This window comes from Paroedura picta, chromosome 5 (assembly GCF_049243985.1).
Source record: "Paroedura picta isolate Pp20150507F chromosome 5, Ppicta_v3.0, whole genome shotgun sequence".
Lineage (NCBI taxonomy): Eukaryota > Metazoa > Chordata > Lepidosauria > Squamata > Gekkonidae > Paroedura > Paroedura picta.
Window position 1 is genome coordinate 45,672,609 of NC_135373.1, and position 19,814 is coordinate 45,692,422.

At 47.6% G+C, this 19,814-nt stretch overlaps 1 protein-coding gene across 2 annotated transcripts in view; it reads left to right on the forward strand.

The window, feature by feature from the left end:
- Positions 1 to 19,814, forward strand: part of LDLRAP1 (low density lipoprotein receptor adaptor protein 1) — an 85,145-nt gene that overhangs the window by 40,593 nt on the left and 24,738 nt on the right. For both annotated transcript variants that reach the window (XM_077337646.1, XM_077337645.1), the window contains 2 exons: positions 8,006 to 8,120; positions 16,479 to 16,551. In XM_077337646.1, the coding sequence (XP_077193761.1) occupies positions 8,006 to 8,120; positions 16,479 to 16,551 (188 nt within the window). The remainder of the gene's footprint in view (positions 1 to 8,005; positions 8,121 to 16,478; positions 16,552 to 19,814) is intronic.

Genomic DNA, 19,814 nt, shown 5'->3' on the forward strand with positions numbered 1-19,814 from the left:
GGTCTGACATGACTCAGTGCTTGCACAGGGGATACCTTTACCTTTTTATGGAGTACAGCAAACACACAAAAAACAGCTTAAAATACACGAACAAATGTGGCTAAGAATATAAGAGGTGAATAGGGAGATGGCATTGTTGGGAAGGGTGATATCTACCAATCAGGATGTGAAGAGAGGTCTGCAGATTCAGCATTTCATGGAGAGGAGGACAAAGAGGAGGCCTTACACAAAAGTATGGGGGCCAGCACACCCAAACACAGACTGGGGCAGATGTCCATATTTTATAGGAAAATTTTCCCCCAGGGCAATGCTGATGTGTGAACCCCTAAAACAATGAGTTGATGAGATCTTTGGTGTCTGTCAATGACTTTTGGAGACATAGGATAGATTTGTCTGGAGAAAGAACCTCGCTGGGTTCCCAGGAGAGAGATAATAATTGTTTTGCCTAAGATGACCCATAAGTGAAGAATGGTTCTTGATTACTCCTTTGAGTACTGGATGGGAAGCTATGAAGTTTAGGATGGGTGTTAGGTATGCTACTTCAGGTCGATAGGCGTGACAGAAGCACAATTGGAAAATTGACAAGCTTAGTTGCTACTTCCTGGGAAAATTATTGTCCTAAATTATGCATCTCCCTGGAGTGTGGCGGGAGTAGTGAGTCAGTCTCACATTCTCAAAAGATAACTTCTATGTCCAGGCATCTCCTAGATACATCCATGTTGGTGTTTTGCACTTATGAACTGTCTGACAGCTGTTTTGGTGTCATTTTGACCAGACAGTGCATAGCAAATAATATTTCACCATGATATTAAAGGAAGGGTGTTTCTGGGTTTCTCTCTGTAAATTGCCCCTTGAAGAAGAAGAAGAGTTGGTTCTTATATGCCTCTTTTCTCTACCCGAAGGAGTCTCAAAGCGGCTTACAGTCGCCTTCCCATTCCTCTCCCCACAACAGACACCCTGTGAGGTGGGTGAGGCTGAGACAGCCCTGATATCACTGCTCAGTCAAAACAGTTTTATCAGTGCCGTGGCGAGCCCAAGGTCACCCAGCTGGCTGCATGTGGGGGAGTGCAGAATCGAACCCGGCATGCCAGATTAGAAGTCCGCACTCCTAACCACTACACCAAACTGGCTCTTGGTGGGAGGAGGGGCCTGCCTGCTAATAGCAGACATCAGCGACTTTTCACAATTAAAGAGCCAGAGTAAATCAAAATGCAGAACAAGGAATCAGTGAAAATGCCAGTGCAAGGATGCTCATTTGCACTTCTGAAAATATATATCTGACATTACTGCAAATGGATGTGTGATTAATGATCCATAAAGTTTCCGCTGGCCAAACTCTGGTGGTTGTGAGCCCTTCATTTGAAAGTGGCATGTACAAGGTCTCATAATAGTAAACACAGGAGCCACTCACATGATAATTTTATGTATTTATTTAAAATATTTCTTAACCCACCTTTATCCTGAGCACCTTGGGATCCAAGGCCAGTCACAGAAATATAAAGAAAATCAGATAGAAACAGCAGCAAAGACAATTAAAAATACCCACTACTTGCCCACCAGTAGATATTCCCCTTTTGCCCAGGCTCAGACGCCTCCAAATTTGCAACCAGGAGGGGAAGAGCCTGCCTGCCTGCCTGCCTGCCTGCCTGCTTCCAGAGGGATGGGGCAGCCAATGGGGAGGCTCAGGTATAGACTGTTGCCCAAGGTGCTTTAGTCAAGATGGTGAGTGGGGGTGGTACTGACAGACCCTGATGGGAAGGACAAAGGTTCCATATAGAAACATGCAGGGTGAGGTGGTCATGGGAGCCCCACACTGTGAAGGGCTTTAAAAGTAAGCACTAGCACTTTATGCTGGACCCAAGAACTAATTGACAGCTGGTGAATGGACCTCAGAATCGGAATAACATGGCCCTGCCATAGGGTTGCCAATTCTAGGTTGGGGAATTCCTGGAGATTTGGGTGGTAGAACTAGGGAAGGCTAGGGTTGGGGCATGGGAACAGGGCTGCCAGGTCCCTCCCAGCAACTGGCAGGCCAATACCGGGCCGCAGGCTGGGGGTTGACGACCCCTGCTGTAAGTGACATACCAGAAGTCACTGGCAACATTGCCCTGGTCTCCCTCTTTCTTCTGGTAAGTTTCCCCATTGGCCAGCTGTTTGGTGATGGGTGGGGCCTGGTGGCAGGGGAACCCTGTTTTCACCAGGATGGGGGGCTGACAAGCCTACATGGGAGGAACCTCAGCAGAGTATAATGCTGCGGGTGGACTATTGTCCATTTTCTCCAGGGTATCAGATCCTTGTGGATTACAGATCAGTTGTAATTTCAGGATATCTCCAGGCCGCATCTGATGGCTGTCAACCCTTCCCCACCAGCTAGTCCTAGATAATGAATAAGTTGCTGCATTTTTACCAGCTGCATTTTCCAGATCATTGTTTAGTGCTTTAGCATAAATGTGCTCTGACAACTTGGAATCCCTGACAACGGTCCACCTCTGTCATTTCCTTATTCTTGTGAAGCATCTCTGGGAAGCCCTTTAGTTCTTACACCAGGGAAACTAACTGGCTGTACTAAAAATATGCAGTGCAAATCCATGCAATCAGTGTGATGGCTGTTGCATTAGCCTTTTTTTGTCGTTGTTGTTCCTGCCTGCCAAATCCAGTACTTTAGTGAGGGCAGGAGAAGGAGCTGCATCAACGTCTGGGGAACTAATTGGCAAGAGGTTTGTGACTTTCCAATGGAGAATTTATTTTTTGCAGCATTTAATTGACTTAGGAAATTCATTTCTGCCTTTTATGGTTTTAAAACCAAATCAGAAACATACATAGCTAAAGTTGGGGGGAGATTGTAATTTAAAAATAAAAAATAGTGTTCCGGACACACTACAAAAACATGGTTAAAGTTTGGGGAAGGGGGAATCTTAGTATAGAAATAAGGTTTAAAAATGGTACTTCTGTTTGACTGACCCCCTAATGCAGCCACCTCCAGTAAAACAATACCCCCCCCCCAATCTTGGCAATTGTTTTGTACCTCTTTGAGAGCTGGTACAAACCCACTGGCAGGGAGATGATAATATGAATTAAACCAAGACAATCTGTGGAAGAGTGAATCAGTGTTCTTTTAGTTCCCTTTAGCACGCCTCCCCCTGAAACACACACACACACACACACACACACACACACACACACACGCACACCTATCCTGGACAGCCCAGACAACCCCGATCCCATCAGATCTCAGAAGCTAAGCAGGGTTGACCCTAGTTAGTATTTGGATGGGAGACCTCCCAAGAATTTGGGTAGAGGCAGGCACTGGCAAGCCACCTCCAAATGTCCTTGCCTGGCTGCCAGACAATCCTTGGTTCTCCTGCCTATACCACAATAAATAAATAATCTCCCCCCTCTCCCTCCTGTGTTAGAAAAGTGGGGTATAAATTTCCTTTTTTAAAAAAAAGATTAAAAAATAAAATTTTGTAAAATAAAAAAGACCACTTTTGCAGTGAAAATAACACTTTACAAGCTTACATCCAATTACCTGGTGCTGAGCCAGAGATCTTCTGTTGCAGCAGCAGCTTTTTTAGAGGCAGTCCTCCAAGATGACCTCCCCCAGAGTAATGCCTCCGTTCCCTGGTGGGTTCATAAGACTCCCCACATTTGGGCGGGCTGAACTGCAGAACATGTTATTCTGCCCTCTTGTTGCGATACTTTCTGCTAATGAAGTTCTTACAGCTGCTCAGACCTATTTATTAAACAGGCCATGGAGATTCAGCCTGGCTTGATGCGTTTACATTTTTGCCTCTGACATAACCCTTCTGGGCCATTTTGGGTAACTGGCTACCTGTTGCTTTCAATGTTTCCTCTGTTCTATAAGATGGGAAGGAGGAGGGTATTGTTTCTGAGGATCCACGATGAAGCATTCATTTCTGTCTGCAGGTTTGAAACGCTGCCTGCGACGTTAGCCACATTCTCTTTGGCCATGGGTTAGTTGAAAGCAATTCTGGGTGACATTTGTGGCTCTCTTTGCTATGACTTCTCGCATAGCCCGTGTAGGAAAACTCATTTGTTTCAGAGGCTGTTGGGAGTGGCATTTCCTTTTAAAGATTAGTAAAGATGAGACATGTCACTTGGCATAGGAAGATGTCCTTCTGGCACGCTTTGTTTTGGTGGTGGGGGTGTCAATTAGATTTTGAAGACTGTAGTACTGCTGTTCCATAAAAACCCAAAACTTCCAACATTTAACAGCTTAGAAAACAAACGATACAAAATGACGGAAGGAACGCAAGTGCCTTTATTTTTAAAAAACAGTGAAGCTCCACGTTGGACAGATGTAGGCCACTTTGCAGCACAACAAGAACCTAATGCAATGCAAATAAATTTTGAATGTGGCTTTTTAAGTCAAGCAACTCCGCTGGGGGAGCAGGCAGTGGTTTTTACAGGGAGGAATGAACCCTCATGCATAAAATATACAGGCTCTTTGTACAGGGCTGTAGTCAGTGGGGGATGGTGGTGGGTGCAACAGGTGCACCCCTTGCCTAGTGCACTGCCTCATCCCGCCATTTAGGAAACAGCGTCTTAGAAAAGCAGGACTGTACGACCTCCATGTGAAGACCAAGAGGTGGCTTTTAAAATAAAGATGGCTGGTTGCTCAGTGCAATAAAATCAGAGTCCAGTAGTACCTTTAAGACCAACAAAAATCAGTGATAGCTGATGCATCCCAATAGTGGCAGTGCTACAAATTCCCTCATTTGACAGCTAAACTTTTGTTGTTAGTTGCGAAGTCGTGTCCGACCCATTACGACCCCATGGACAGTGATCCTCCAGGCCTTCCTGTCCTCTACCATTCCCCGGAGTCCATTTAAGATTGCACCGACTGCTTCAGTGACTCCATCCAGCCACCTCATTCTCTGTCACCAGCCCCAATTTCTCCCTGTCTCAGCATGGATTTTTCAAGACTATGATCACATTTTTATTTTATTTTTGGGGGGGGGGGGAGCCAGTCCCCTTAGCCCTGCCATTGTCCGTAGGAGGATGCTTTAAGAGAGGAAGGTGCTGTTTATTTAAGGAGTATGTTTGCTATAAGTAGGCAGGTGTTTGCTGCAATTAATCATGAGCAAAAGGCTTGACAAGAGGGTTGTAGAAGGTTTCTGTGGGTGGTCAGGAAGTCCCGTTCTACTTAACTCCCCAGATATCTGTAACACAACAGCAAGCTGCACATGCCCTGTAGGGCTTCCTGAATTCTCTTGAGACACCTGGGGAAATGAGGATGGGAAGAACACTGTGGCTTTGGGAGGGGTGGGAAAGAGGAGGTGAGGGCAAGGCAGAGGTGACCACCTCCCCAAATCCACCTGCGTTCATCTTACCTTGTAATAGAACCAGTCCTGGCTTCGGTGCCATCTTCTCAAGAGTGAATCCAACTATTGCTCTTAGAAGTGTGTGTGTGTTTTTAATGCTGGTCAACCCACAATTTAGCATAAGAGAGGCAGTAAGAGGCACAGACGAAGAGGAGGCAGGTACCAAGTGATGGCAGCTCAAAGGTGGAAGATAACGGGCTTCTGTGGGAGAACAGACACTCTTTCCTTCTTGTGCTGTGCTGTGTCTTCTCCTTCCTTTCCAACCCTTAGAAACTTAGGCTGGAGTGCTCCCCCACAGGCGGTAGAACAGGGGTGGCTAAACTAACTCTCAGGATGTCCATGGACTACAGTTACAATGAGTCCCTGCCAACATGCTGGTATTTCATGAAACCCTGGTTGGGAAAGCTTGACTTAAAGGTAAAGGTAAAGGTATCCCCTGTGCAAGCACCGGGTCATGTCTGACCCTTGGGGTGACGCCCTCTAGCGTTTTCATGGCAGACTCAATACGGGGTGGTTTGCCAGTGCCTTCCCCAGTCATTACCATTTACCCCCCAGCAAGCTGGGTCCTCATTTTACCAACCTCGGAAGGATGGAAGGCTGAGTCAACCTTGAGCCGGCTGCTGGGATTGAACTCCCAGCCTCATGGGCAAAGCTTTCAGACAGCTGCCTTACCACTCTGCGCCACAAGAGGCTCTTCAAGCTTGACTTAGCAATATGTTAATATAGCAATACAAATTCCCGGATGTTATTTTTTTTTTTTTTTAAGTAGACTTCTCGCTCCTTCCATTATGGAGAATAGAGGGAAGCTTACCTCTTGCACTTCCAACGAGGCTAGTAGTACCCTCTCTGTCCTCAGATTGTTTGGCCACAGTCATCCATGCAATGGTCCTCTCCAGACTGGACTTCTGTAACTCGCTCTATGCAGGCCTGCCCTTGTCCCTGATGTGGAAATTGCAACTGGTGCAAAATGCAGCCGCTAGGAACGTCTTGGAAGGCCTATATCCAACCTGTGCTGAGGCAGCTGCATTGGCTGGCAGTTGCAGCCCAGATAAGGTTCAAGGTTTGGTATTAACTTTTAAGACCATCTGTCTTAAAAGTTAAGATCTCTGGCCTGAGGGAGGTGTGCCTGAGGGAGGTGTGCCCTTTCAGTCCTGGCCCTGACCTGGTGGAATGAGCTCCCGGGAGAGCTGAGGGCCCTGACAGAATTTTCTCAATTCCACAGGGCCTGCAAGACGGAGCTCTTCCACCAGTTCTTTGGTTGATGCCAGGGCAGCCAAGATCTAGGCCCCTCCCTATGCTAGCCAGGTCATCAGACTACCTGGGGCAGGGGTAGTCAAACTGCGGCCCTCCAGATGTCCATGGACTACAATTCCCAGAAGCCCCTGCCAGCATTCGCTGGCAGGGGCTTCTGGGAATTGTAGTCCATGGACATCTGGAGAGCCGCAGTTTGACTACCCCTGACCTGGGGTATGCTCCCCCTGAGGCAACTGTGTGAAATCTGTGAGCGGGGAAGGGGGGTTGTCACAAAGACGGGTTTTAATGGATTTTAATGGTTTTTTTTTTAATTATTGTTTTAGGGGTTACTGTGGGTGGTTGAAATGGCAGAGTCGTCTGAAGTTCTTCTTCAAAGAAGGAGGCCCTATGGCTAGGCAGGCAGGATCCATGTGAGGAAGCGTGCGTGCCCACCCTGGATGGTGTGCAGCTTTCAATGGCTGGCTCCGCTAGGAGTCTTGGCGTGATCCTGGATGCTTCCCTCTCAGTAGAGGCTCAGGTCACGAGAGTAGCACGGGTGACATTCTACCACCTTCACCAAGCCAAACTACTAGCACCCTACTTGGCCCTGGAATACTTAGCAGTGATCCATGTGATGTTCACCTATGTTGTTTCTCTCATACAGTGAGATGCAAATGGGGAAGGAAGAGTCTGTGAAGCGGAAACCAAGCGGAGAGGAAAGGGTTAAGCTACCACTTAAGAGTCTGAAAAGCCAGTCTTCTCCCATAGCTAGCTAGTTTCTATGGAGACTTCTTCCAAAAGGCCAGTATTTTGGGTATCAAGTTGGCCCTACATTTTAAGTTGGTCAATACTCTGCAGTGGTCCCCAACCTTTTTATCACCAGGGACCAGTCAACACTTGACAATTTTCCTGAGGCCCGGAGGAGGGGTAGTCTTTTGCCATGGGGCATCACTGCTGCCTGAGCCCCTGCTCCACTTGCTTTCCCACCAGCGCCCCTTACTCCCCGCCACCCACTGGGGGTCCTGCCAGCAGCAGCTGCACAGTCCCATGCTGAGGGGAAGCCCCAGCCATGGCGGCCGCTGGAGACCACTAAAGGTGAGCCTGCGGCAGAGTGGCAGGGCAGCCCCCGAGGCAGCAGCTGGGGAGGAGGACGAGGAGGAGCCACGGCCCGGTACCGACTGATCCACGAACCGGGACCGGTCGCCGAACTGGGGGTTGGGGACCACTGCTCTATGGTGCAAAAAGCCTTTGCTTAGAGCTTTGGAAAGACAGAGAGAAACAAATGATCTTCCTACTGCAGGATATCCAGGACTCACCATGTCGGGGGCAGCTGGGAATTGGGTGCCGTAGTCTGGATCTGCAGCCTTAAAAAAAAAAAAAAAAAAAACGTTTGTGCCTGTAATGTGGAGCTTTGCCGATTTCCACAGGATATCCTACTGCACGGCCGATAAAGCCCATGACAAAGTGTTTGCCTACATCGCCCAGAGTCAGCACAACGAGACCCTGGAGTGCCACGCCTTCCTCTGCACAAAACGGAAAATGGTCAGTATGAAAAGGGACTTCCCTTAATTTGGAGTTGCCAAGCGGCAGGTTGGACAGCGTGTAGCACAGGGGTAGTCAAACTGCAGCCCTCTAGACGTCCATGGACTACAATTCCCATGAGCCCCTGCCAGCATTCGCTGGCAGGGGCTCCTGGAAATTGTAGTCCATGGACATCTGGAGGGCCACAGTTTGACTACCCCTGGTGTAGCAGTTTGCAACAGCCTCACTAGGGTTCTTGGGTGGAGACAGCTCTGTCATGAGGTGTGGGGGGTGGGCGGTGTCCTCAGGTGCTGGATATGGAGGCAGTGGCAGCCTCCGGTCCTGCCTTTCCCCCTTTTATGTTGTTCTCAGGACGGCACACGGAAAGGCGGTTGCCAGGGCACCAGGCCAGGCAGAGCGAAACCATTGCTGTGCTTCGTCTATCAGCACAGTGCCTGCACCCCAACGTGGCAAAGGAGATTCAGCCATTTGACGCAGCTAGTGGGACCAGAGCACATTGCATGTTTGACACTGGCGTTTCCTCTTCTTTGGTCTCATGGCTACTTCAAAGGCAAAGGAGGCAACAGAGCCCTTATAAGAGGCAAGCCCCCAGTCTTCTATTTGCACTTACCATTCCTGTCCCTGGTCAGACTTTTTAATGGATTATTTATTTTGGAGGTATAATCCGTAGAGCGTATATTGCTAAAATGTACTACAGGCCAAGCCTGTTGCATTCAGGAATACAGTGGGTGCTAGATTAGGGGTTGCGTTTGAAGAACTCTGCGGATGGACTCTCCCTCCCCCCAGGACCTGGAAAGGCTGTAGGCAGCTGTTAGGGAACTCACTGGCAGGGGCAGCTCTCACAGAGCAGGGATTTGCAGCCTCCAAGGCTCAGAGGAAAGTGGGAGCAGGAGGGGGTTGTCAGGGGTGGGGGAACGGAAGGCGATTGGCTGGCTGCTGGACAGACAGGCAAGCCAGTTGGAGGAGGAGGAGGCACTCAGGGGTGGGACAGCTGCCCTGAGTGGGTGTTAAATGCTCAGTAGCAATTAAGCCATGAGACTCACTCCTCCTCCAAGGCCTTACCAGAAATATATAGTGGAACATATATCCACTACTAATAACGTTTTCAAAAAGGCTTCCAGAGTACTACTACACCAGTTTGGTGTAGTGGTTAAGAGCAGCAGTCCCTAATCTGGAGAACCAGGTTTGATTTCCTGCTCTTCCTCCACATGTAGCCAGCTGGGAGATCTTGGGTCAGTCCGAGTTCTCTTAGAGCTGTTCTTACAGAGCAATCCTGTTGGGGCTCTCTCAACCCCACCTCCCTCCCAGAGTGTCTGTTATGGGGAGAGGAAGGGAAGGCGATTGTGAGCTGCTGTGAGACTCCTTTGGGTAGTGAAAAGTGAGGTATAAAAACCAAGTGGTCTTCTTTTACACCAAGCTGGCTCTCAAGAAGGGATTTTCTTCCTAGCAGATAGCGTCCTCTTGTTGCCCCGTGAGGACCCCATTGCCACACCCTTGTTTTTGGAGAGGGTGCAGGAGGAGAAGGTGCTCTGAAGAAACGAGCCAGGGCAGTAGCATCTTTGGACCCTGCTGAATCCTGGGAGCGGGAGTCATGCCAGTTGGCTGCATGCCGGGGATCAGGACCTTCCACAGATACCCCATGATCCTCAAAACTGGAAATGTCAAAGTTCTTAGGAAGTAGACTTTTAACATCACGTTGATGGATAGTCTCAAAAAATTGGATGGTTTACCTCTATAAACCTCAATTTAAACTGATTGCCTTTGGCAGCTTGAAAAAGCCAACTCCCTTGTGGAAGATAAATAGCCAGCTCCGTTTTTGGAGGGCAAAATGAGATCAGAGCTTCTCAGCTCGGCTTTGAAGCATCGGATGTTGATTAGTCTTCAACTGTGTGCAACTGTGTTTTCGAATTTTTAACTTGCACCTCGAAACACTACTGGAATGCCTCCATTAATATAATGCTTTATGATTTAATACTGAGGAGATTTTTTTGCAAAACAAAATTAGAATAAATAAGTTTACTGAAACATACTATAAATTTTCTTAGATTATATTTAGTTTAATCTATTTGCATTACACATTGCCTCTTGGCAGTGGCAGCTTACCTTTCTCGGTTCTTTTTTTGGCTTGCATTCTTTATGCTGTGAAACCCTATCCTGAAGAAACTAGCCAGGGCAGCAGCATCTTTGGACCCTGTGGCATCCTAGAGCAAGAGTCACGCCCATTGGCTCCATGCAGGGGCTTAGCATTTTCCATAGGTACCCTCTAAACCTCACAAAATGGAAAGGTACCAAGCCCAATCTGAAGTCTGTGGGCATGAAGAAGAATCCGTCATTTCACTATGACCAGGATTCACTATGATCAGGAGAAAGTGCCAGCTTGGGAGCTACTGGTGAGTGTCACTTGCTTTCTTGCAGTGTGTGAGGGTATATAGCTTGCAGGAGAGTTAAAGGACTCTAAAGCAGGGGTAGTTGACCTGTGGTCCTCCAGATGTTCATGGACTACAATTCCCATGAGCCCCTGCCAGCAAATGCTGGCAGGGGCTTATGGGAATTGTAGTCCATGAACATCTGGAGGACCACAGGTCAACTACCCCTGCTCTAAAGGACTCTTGGCTTGTGGATCAAACTGGAGGATTCTGTGTAAGTGTTCCAGAGTTTGCAGAAGGGTCTGCTTCTTCCTGCAATGGATTGAAGTGGCATAGCTGGGAATGGACCTGAGGCTGTGACTTCCGCTATCTGTGGCATGTTTGTATTTTTACCTCAGGGTAACTTTAAATATATATGCACCAACTGCAAGTTAGTAGCGCTCCTGGAGGAGAAGGTACAGAAGCTAGAAGAACGCCTGCCCTGTCCACACTTCATTCTAAAAAGGAGGGTGAAGAGCTCTTAGAAAGAACTCATGGAGCAGTTTTTGGAGGGCAATTGGGAGAGGTGGGAAAGGTGTCTCACCAATCAGAGGAGAACCCAATATAAGAGGACAGCAGATGGAAGAAGTTACCCAGAGGTGTCAAAAAATAAGGAGATATTCTGCCCCTCTGACACTCAGAAATCGTTTCCAGTATCTGGCTGTAGATAGTGACTCTGGAACACAGGAACAAGGGGTTATTCCCCCAACTCCCTGAAGCTCAGAAGGTCTGTTGACCAGACTTCTTGTCTGGCTGCACTTCTCGCCAAATGGACTTCTTGTCTACCTGGTACAAGAATCAAGGATGTCACAGGAAGGGTGGAAAGGCTTGTTGTAAAGCCCAAGGACAGATATCCCTTCCTGCTCATTCATGTGGGAACAAATGATACTGCCCAGTGCAGTCTGGAGCATATGAAGCCAGACTACGTGGCCTTGGGGGGGGGGGGAGAAGTGAAGGAAGGAAGAACAGGTTGTGTTTTCATCCATTCTTCTTGTTAATGGTTGAGGCTTAGGGAGGGAAAGAAAAATAACACAGATAAATGACTTGGCTACGTGATTGGTGTCATCGGGAAAGTTTTGGGTTTTTGGACCATGGATCACGCTACCATGATGAGGCTCTTCTATCAGGAGATGGTTTGCACCTTATGAGGTTGGGGGGGAAATGTCTTTGCGAAGAGTTTTCAGACATGGTGAGGAGGGCTTTAAACTAAGTCTCATGGGGAGATTGAGACATACATTCAAAGCCTAGTTTGATCAAGATAACTGTAGATGGGAACACTGCAGATTTAAAGGGATTGGCAGATATGCAGGGAACTATTAACTTACAGGAAAGTTCAGAAACTAAATGCCTGGGGTATGCATTTGAAGGATTACAGTGTCTCTACACTAATGTGCAGAGTATGGGAAGAAACAAGCAGAAAAACTAGTAGTCCTAATAAAGGAAGGGGACTATGATCTCATAGGCATTACAGAAACCTGGTGGGATAACTCTCGCAACTGGAATAATAGGATTGAGGGGTACAATTTATTTAACAGGGACAAATAAAGAAGGGAAGAGGAGTAGCACTATGTGTTAAGAATATATATACTTGTGAGGAAATATATCTGTCTGAGCATGAGATTTCAGCTGAGAGTCTTTTTGAGTAAAAATAAAAAGAAGTAGGAAATAATATTTTGGGAGCGTCTGCTATAGACCACTAGGCCAGGCAGAGGACTTGGATGAGATGCTCCTAGATCAGATTACAAAGTTCTTAGATAGACTTCCTAATGGAAAAGTGCTTCCTAGTTCCAGTCCATCCCCTGGGGGAATCCCAGATAAGACAAGAATATGGTATGTCACACGCATACACACAAGAAGTAAATGAAATGCCCAGCAGCTGTTCACATACAGCTCAGGAAACCCACAACAACCCGTGCCTCTGCCCTCTTTGTCCTTTTCAGAATGACCTTTTATCACATAGAATTGCTGTGTGTCTTAGAATCATAGAGTTGGAAGGGACTTTAGTCCAACTCCCTGCACAATGCAGGAAACTCACAACTACCTGCCCGCCCACAGTGACCCCAATTCCATGGCCAGAAAATGCTCCCCCCCAAAAACACACACAAACACACAGAATCCCTGGCCAGTCTGGCAATTGGGGTCCCTGTGGGCGGGCAGGTAGTTGTGAGTGGCGATTGGAATTTCCCTGGGCATGCAAGAAAAGGCCACAAGAGCCAAGCACCGACATGATCCCTCCTGCCCAGCCATTCACAGTCTGCCTAAGTTCACAGAATCAGCATTTCTGACAGATCTAACCTCTGCTTAAAAACTTCCAAAAAAAGGAGAGCCCAACACCTCCTGAGGAAGCCTGTTCCATTGAGGAGCCACTCCTAACTGTCAGGAACTTCTTCCAAATGTTAAGCCTTCCCTTTGCTTTTGATTTATCCATGGGCAAGAATGCCAACCTAACATTAAAGAAACTTTGGAGTGGGGACATACTGTCTTGAAGTGGGCTGCGGACCTTGACTGCCTATCTTCCATTCCCCAGCATGTAATTAGGCTATATTTTTAGCGTCTGGGCAATTCTCACCAGTATCTGTGTGCTCCATTAAACTTGATTGGGATGTGACAGTTGAAATTGTAAACAGCTGGGAAGAGTTTTGTACTTAATTACCATATTTAAGGAGACCTGGCAGGGGGCTTGTGTGTGTATGTGTGTGTATTCCCCTCTGCCCCCCCCCCCACATACCCCATTAAAAAAGCATGCATTCTTTCACCAAAGATGGGAATAGCTCAGATGTCCGGATCAAATTGCCTTCCTAGTGAGAAATTTGGTCCAGGTTTAAGAAATGCTGTTTTCCTTCAAGCGATTAGAATTGCCCCAATCTCTGCCCAGCAAGAAATCCCTGGCAAGCACATAAGAAGAAAGATGGTTCTCCCAGTGCTGAAGATGAACAGCACAGCTACTTGTGAGCAGGTTATCTAATGTGATGGGGTCGGGTGCAAGGTGGGAAAAGGACTAGTAGCTTTTTATATTCATGTGCAAGGCTGATTTTACCGAGGAGACTTTGCTCTCAAATCAGTGGAACATCACCCTTCCACACATCCAGAACTTCCTGATGTTAAACAGAGAATGAGGATTTGAAAAGGCAAACTTTATCTAATGGGGAGAGCTGGTTTAAAGCCCTGGGTGGAAAGCAGACTTGAAACTTACTCCCAGTTACGTACTAGTGTGCATGTGAGATGGCTTTCTCCTTGTCTGTGCTTCAATTTTTCAACAACTACCCTGTGAAGTTGGTGAGAGAGAGTGTGTGTGTGGTGGCTCAGGCTCATCCAGCGAGCTCCCCTGAAAAGGTGGGATTTGTTTCAGGTCTGAGGTTGGCTTGATGTGATGTCTGACTGTTGTGTATCTCTGCTGCCTGATAGGGAGTTTTGGCTCCATGACCAGGCTGTGCTATAATAGCTAAAGACTAAGAGCTAGGCAACTGTGGTTTATAGTTTTAATTATGTGAAATTTAATCTGTAGACCAGTTAATGAAAAATTAAATTGCGCAAGCTTGTGTAAAAAGTATTGGAAGAGAGAAGATGTATTATGGAAAGGAGAAAAACAGGCAATGCCTTGTTTGGGTATTAGCAAAGTTTACATTTGCAATATGATAAAGTTTATTGTCTACGGCCAGAGGCTGTTCCGGTCTGACATGTATAACATAATTACAAATATGAGTATTAAAACAATCTAACCAAAAAGTACTGATCACATAAAAACATTTTCCTCTTTGGATGTGATTCCAGCCTGTATTTCCTTGGCTGCTAAAGCAAAGAGTGACGGTGAATAGGAGACGAATGAATCAGCAGCTGAGAGGAGAAAAAGAAGAGGCTTCTCGGAATTTGAAGAAAAATCGAAGCCCAATAAGCTTGTCAGGAGCATGACGGAGCATTTGGCCTGGTGCACCTTGTCCACCCCGGATATGTGCTCCCACATGGGAACCAGGGCAGCTAAGCTCCCAGTGCAGAAATGGTTACAATGGCACAAATCTGGAGCAGACAAGGTGCACCAGGCCAAATGCACCCCCATGCTGGAGCAGGAAGAGGTGGGGCGACCTGCCCTGGCTCAAACTCCACCCTGCAGCCTGGCATGAAGCCATGAAGCCTCCGGTGCAGAAATGGTCTGAGTCTGAAGAAGAATGTAAGCCCATTAAAAATGCTGTGAGAAATTTGTTTCTGGGCTTTATAGAAAGAGGGCAGGGTAAAACGCAACCACAGCTGTGCATATACAGATACATGAAGCCAGCAGTCGTAGGGAATAGCATCCAGCTGGCAAAGCATGGTTTGAAACTGAACTGGAGTAAAGGCAATTCTGAGGTTATGGAGGGAAATATTAACCAGGTTGGAGGCTCTAACATGGTCCTTTTTAATCAGTGTGAACCATGGGGAGCAGTGGTCCGCAACCTTCTTCAGGCTGCGGACCGGCAGCGGCAGGGAGGGTGATCGCTCAGCCGCGCATGCAGCGCATGCGTGACACTCCCGTGCATGCGAGAGTGCACAGGAGTGTCGCACATGCGAGTTTGCAGTGCTTTGAATGTCATTTAATGGTGGGATTCAGTGCCAGAGGACACAGTGATAGCCACAAGCGTAGATGGCTTCAAAAAAAGGTTAATTTAGGTGATTTATCACTAGCTACTAGCCATAGTGAGTAAAGGGAACCTCCATATTCAAAGGTAGTAAACCTCTGAAACCCAGTGCTGTTAGGCAGTATCTGGGGAAGGCTTTGACTTCTATGCCCTGTTTGTTGAGCATCCAGAGTAATTTTTGGGCCACTGTGTAGAAGAGAATGTTAGACCAGGTGGATCGTCTAGTCTGTGATCCCACAGGGATCTTCTTATGCGCACCATAAGCACAGTAGAAATGTGGGGGGCGGTGGGGGGCTATTCTGGTGAGCCAAGTTTGATTCCCCATTCCTCCACATGCAGCTAGCTGGGTGACCTTGGACCAGTCACAGTTCTCTCAGGGCTCTCTCAGCCCCACCTCCCTCACAGAGTGTCTGTTGTGGGGAGAGGGAGGAAAGGCAGTTGGAAGCCACTTTGAGACTCTTGCGTTGTGAAAAGTGGGGTACAAAAAATCAGCTCTTCTTCTATTCCTGAGGGGCTTCTCCTCTTCTTCTCTGGAGGCAGAGTGTGAAATGAACATTGAGACAGAGACATGTGCCTCCTCTCCTTCCAGTTTCCTTTTTCAAATGCATTGATGTTGGTCAACACCCAAAAGGAGAATGATATCGTAGGCTGGGAGGGCCAACTCAACAGGAAGCACGTGTTGGTGATGTGGTAATTTATGAGCATTTCTGTACGCAGTTGAGGTACACCCATGAAGATAATGAACTTAGCAGTTCAGTGAGGAAAGGGCATTGGTGCATCTGAAGATGAGGAACCCTGTGCGGGGTTAAGAGTTTTTCCATAAGTGATCTTGGTCTTCTTCCAGAATATGAGTCGTGTGTGTGTGTGTGTGATTAGTGGCCAGTAAGTTCCCTATCCCACCTGCACATTAATATTTAGTCCACAACATATTACTATTGATTTACTGTGTTGTTGGAAATTCTTCATTTTGGCCATCTATGCAAGTATGATTCATGAGGCCTAAAAGCACTGGAGTATTCCAATGACCCCTTTGCTACAGGGTCATTTATTAAAGATTGCGAATAGGCACCCTCAAAAGGAATTGTGTGAATTCACCCTCGGAAAACCACAGATCTCTCTCCTTCTCTCTCTCTCTCCCCCCCCCCCCCCCAGTGCAAAGCTGGCATAAATATTAAATTAATTCTTGGAACGGCAATGTGGGACTTTGTCAAACTGTAGAAGGAGGGACGAGTTCCTTGGTTTAACACATCTCAGCTGAACAGAACCTCCAAATGATTTAAATCTACATGATGAACATGCACCGTTTTTAATGCTGTCGTATCTTTCTTCCCGCCCCCTGGCAGGCCCAAGCCGTCACCCTCACAGTGGCTCAGGCGTTCAAAGTGGCGTTTGAATTCTGGCAGGCGTCCAAAGAAGGTGAGTGTGTGAGCTTGGCTCTCAGGGCCTGTTCAGTTTTCCAAATAATTTGGGTGTAGTTCCTCCCCCCTTCCACTTTCTCCACAGGGAGAACTCTAAAAAAAAATGGAAGGAAGAGTGAATGAAATTCTGATTGCATTACTAATCTAACCGCAGGCTTCTAATGGCTCTGACAGCAGGCAGTGGAGCCGGATCGTGACAGAGCACCAGGCAATTCTTCCACCCCCTCCTCCCATGCGCCCTCCCAGGGTTCCTTTTCCTTTGTTTCTGCCAGTGTTTGATGCTCAGGGTCGCTTTTTGTTGTCCCCCTTGGCAGAAGCCGGTGATGGAGCTGCCAGCAGAAATGGCAGAAAGGATGGAATGGGGCATTACAAGAACCAGGGAGACCCTGAGCCAATGGACCCTAGCAGAAAAGACTCTGCTCAGACAGGGGCTGAGTTTTCCCATCCCTTCCTCCCACAGCACTCCTGGCTGAGTCCCAGCCGTGGGCTCTGAGCCTGCCAACAGCAGCTTTGAAGAAAATGACTCCATCTGTTGCCCCTGGTCAGGGCTAAATGGAGCAGCACCGTCTTATCCCTGGCTGGTGGCCTGCTGTCCTCCAGATCCGTCTGCCAAGCCCTCCTGTATTTTGAGAAAACCTGTGGCTAAACCCCTTCCTCCAATTGCAGTGAAGGCCCAGGGTGCCCTTCCCCTTCCTCTCTGGTGGCTGGGTTTTCCCGCCAGGCCCTTCTCCTGCACCAATATTCTGCAAGTGGCTCCAGGAGCTCAGCCAGCAAATAAAGTTGACCACACTGCCTCCTGCTGTCTCCCTCGTGGCTTTAAAGTTAAATCATAATCTCCCGTTGAGCAGAGGGCTGGTGTCTTTACTCAAGCAACCCTGCCAAGCTCTAAGTAAATTGGTAGTGCTGCATAAATAATAATCTCCCCGCCCCAATGAGAGGCAGAAAGAAGAGGTCTGTCCAGCAGAAGCATGCAGGCAGTCGTCTGGCCACCATTCCTGCATTTGGGGACCTTGACAGGTGTGTGCGGTTGCTAAGCAGCCACCCAAGTGCTTTCTTCTGCCCCTGTGCACCATCCTCCCCACACACACCATCCCTGAGGCAGTGCTTCAAGTGGCAGCTTCCAGCCCTGGCCAGCTGTGAGGTGCCAGCGGAGGCCACGCTGACAGCAAGAGACCATCTGTCTTTTTGTCAGCAGCAGCCTGGTAGCCCCAGCAGCCAGCTGGTTGGGCAGCATTCCAAAACAGTCTGTAGGCTTGATTGGATGGTCTTTGCAAGTCTTGGGGTCATGCCAGTCTGGAAGGCCCTTTTCTGTTCGCCACAACTGTTCCGCTGTTGGCAGCAGTGAAAGGTTGAGCAAATAGACCTGCCTGGAAGCCCCCTTCTCTCCCCCTCCCCACAATACACTTCCATTCTGAAGGCTGGCAGAAAGAAACTGCCTTGAGTTTACGGCCACTGTGCTCCGTGAAGGAGCAACAATACTTAAAAAGACCTTGTGTCAGAAATTGACACTTGCCTTGTTACTCAGCACGCTTTTGGTGGCTGGAGTTGGACCAGCATCTGGTGGGTGGGGACTGATCTGGGTTTATCTACTGAACCGGTTTTAATTTATTTTAACAGTGTTGTAATTTTGCGTGTTAAGCGCTGTCAGCCATCTTGGAGGGACTGTTTTCTGCAGCTAAAAGAGAGGATAGGAAATAAAATTAGCGGGAACTAATACATTTTGTCATTTGGGTCATCAGGATGGGGTAGTCAGGAAACTGCATGACGCAGCCCAGGAGGCTTTAAAAAAAAAATGTGTAAACAACCCCTCTCTGCAAAGCAGGCTTGTAGATGCTGAGAAATCCCCTTCCAACATTATGGGTTGCTGTGTGGAGACCAGCTTCTAGGCCAAAAAAGGGCAAGGTTTCCAGTGTCTTGATTCCCCGCCCCCCCCCCACACACACACATACACTGCTATTGGATTCCATCCTATGATGTTGTGCCTGTCTCTCACATGGGATGAATTTCCCAAGACTTCAGTAATCAGAGGGAAAGGACACTGAGCTCTCTGTCATGAGCTGAAGATCTACCAGGAGACTGTGCTACCTCCATCCAACCAAGGATATCAGTAAAGTCCAAGCCCCCACTCTGCAATCAAGCTTATTGTGTGCTCTTGGACACAGTGGTCTCTGTTCTACCTCACAGGGTTGTTGTAAGGGATAAAATCTGGAGAGAGGAGCCAGGTACATTTGCCCTGATCTTCTTTGAGGCAGGGCAGGACGAAAAGTACATAGATTGCTTGGCCCAAGTTGGAAATAATAATAACTTTATTTTTATAACTTGCCCATCCTGCTTGGCTTGGAGGGGCATGTCCATTAAGGCATGTACCAGTGATAAAATTACATTGATAACAATTGATAGCAATTAAACTTTTCAAGTTAAAGTATCAGTTAAATTATATTTAATTCTATTGTTCTGTTTATCTCATAAAGTGGGACGCCATTTCTGCTGGGTGGTTAGTGTTTGTGGATGGTGCATTTCTGATTTTGTGAGGTGGGAGGTCAGTGTAAATTTCCTGGCCTCAACTGTAGGCCTGACAGAACAGCCCTTCCTTGCAGGCCCTCTGGAACACAATACATTTTTTTTGTTTGTTTGTGATTTTTCTACCCCTTTCTTCTTCCTAAAGTACCTTACATAGTTGTTCTCTCCTTATGCATTTTATTCTCATAACCACAATCCTGTTTGTTGTAGTGGTTAGGAGTGTGGACTTCTAATTTGGCATGCCAGGTTCGAATCTGCACTCCCCCACATGCAGCCAGCTGGGTGACCTTGGGCTTGATCTACCCTGCAAGGCTATTGTGTGGATGAAACTGATAAAACTATTCTGACTGGGCAGTGATATCAGGCCTCTCTCAGCCTCACCCACCTCACAGGGTGTCTGTTGTGAGGAGAGGAATGGGAAGGTGACTGTAAGCCGCTTTGAGCCTCCTTTGGGTAGGGAAAAGCGGCATATAAGAACCAACTCTTCTTCTTCTCCTTCTGATATGGATTGGGCTGAGAGAGTGAACTAGGAAAGGGGGCGCAGCACCATGCTGGGCTCAGACACAAGATGGCTTCCACAGAATGGCTGCCCTTGGGGGTGGGCCCATCCACCACTTACCTTCAGCCATGCAGTGAAGTTCCTTGTGTTGTGGTGTCAGCTTCTGCCAAGGCAACGTTTTTTAAAAGCTGCAAAGCCAATCAAATCTCCAGTGGCCAGTCAGAAGCCTTACATTTTTATTT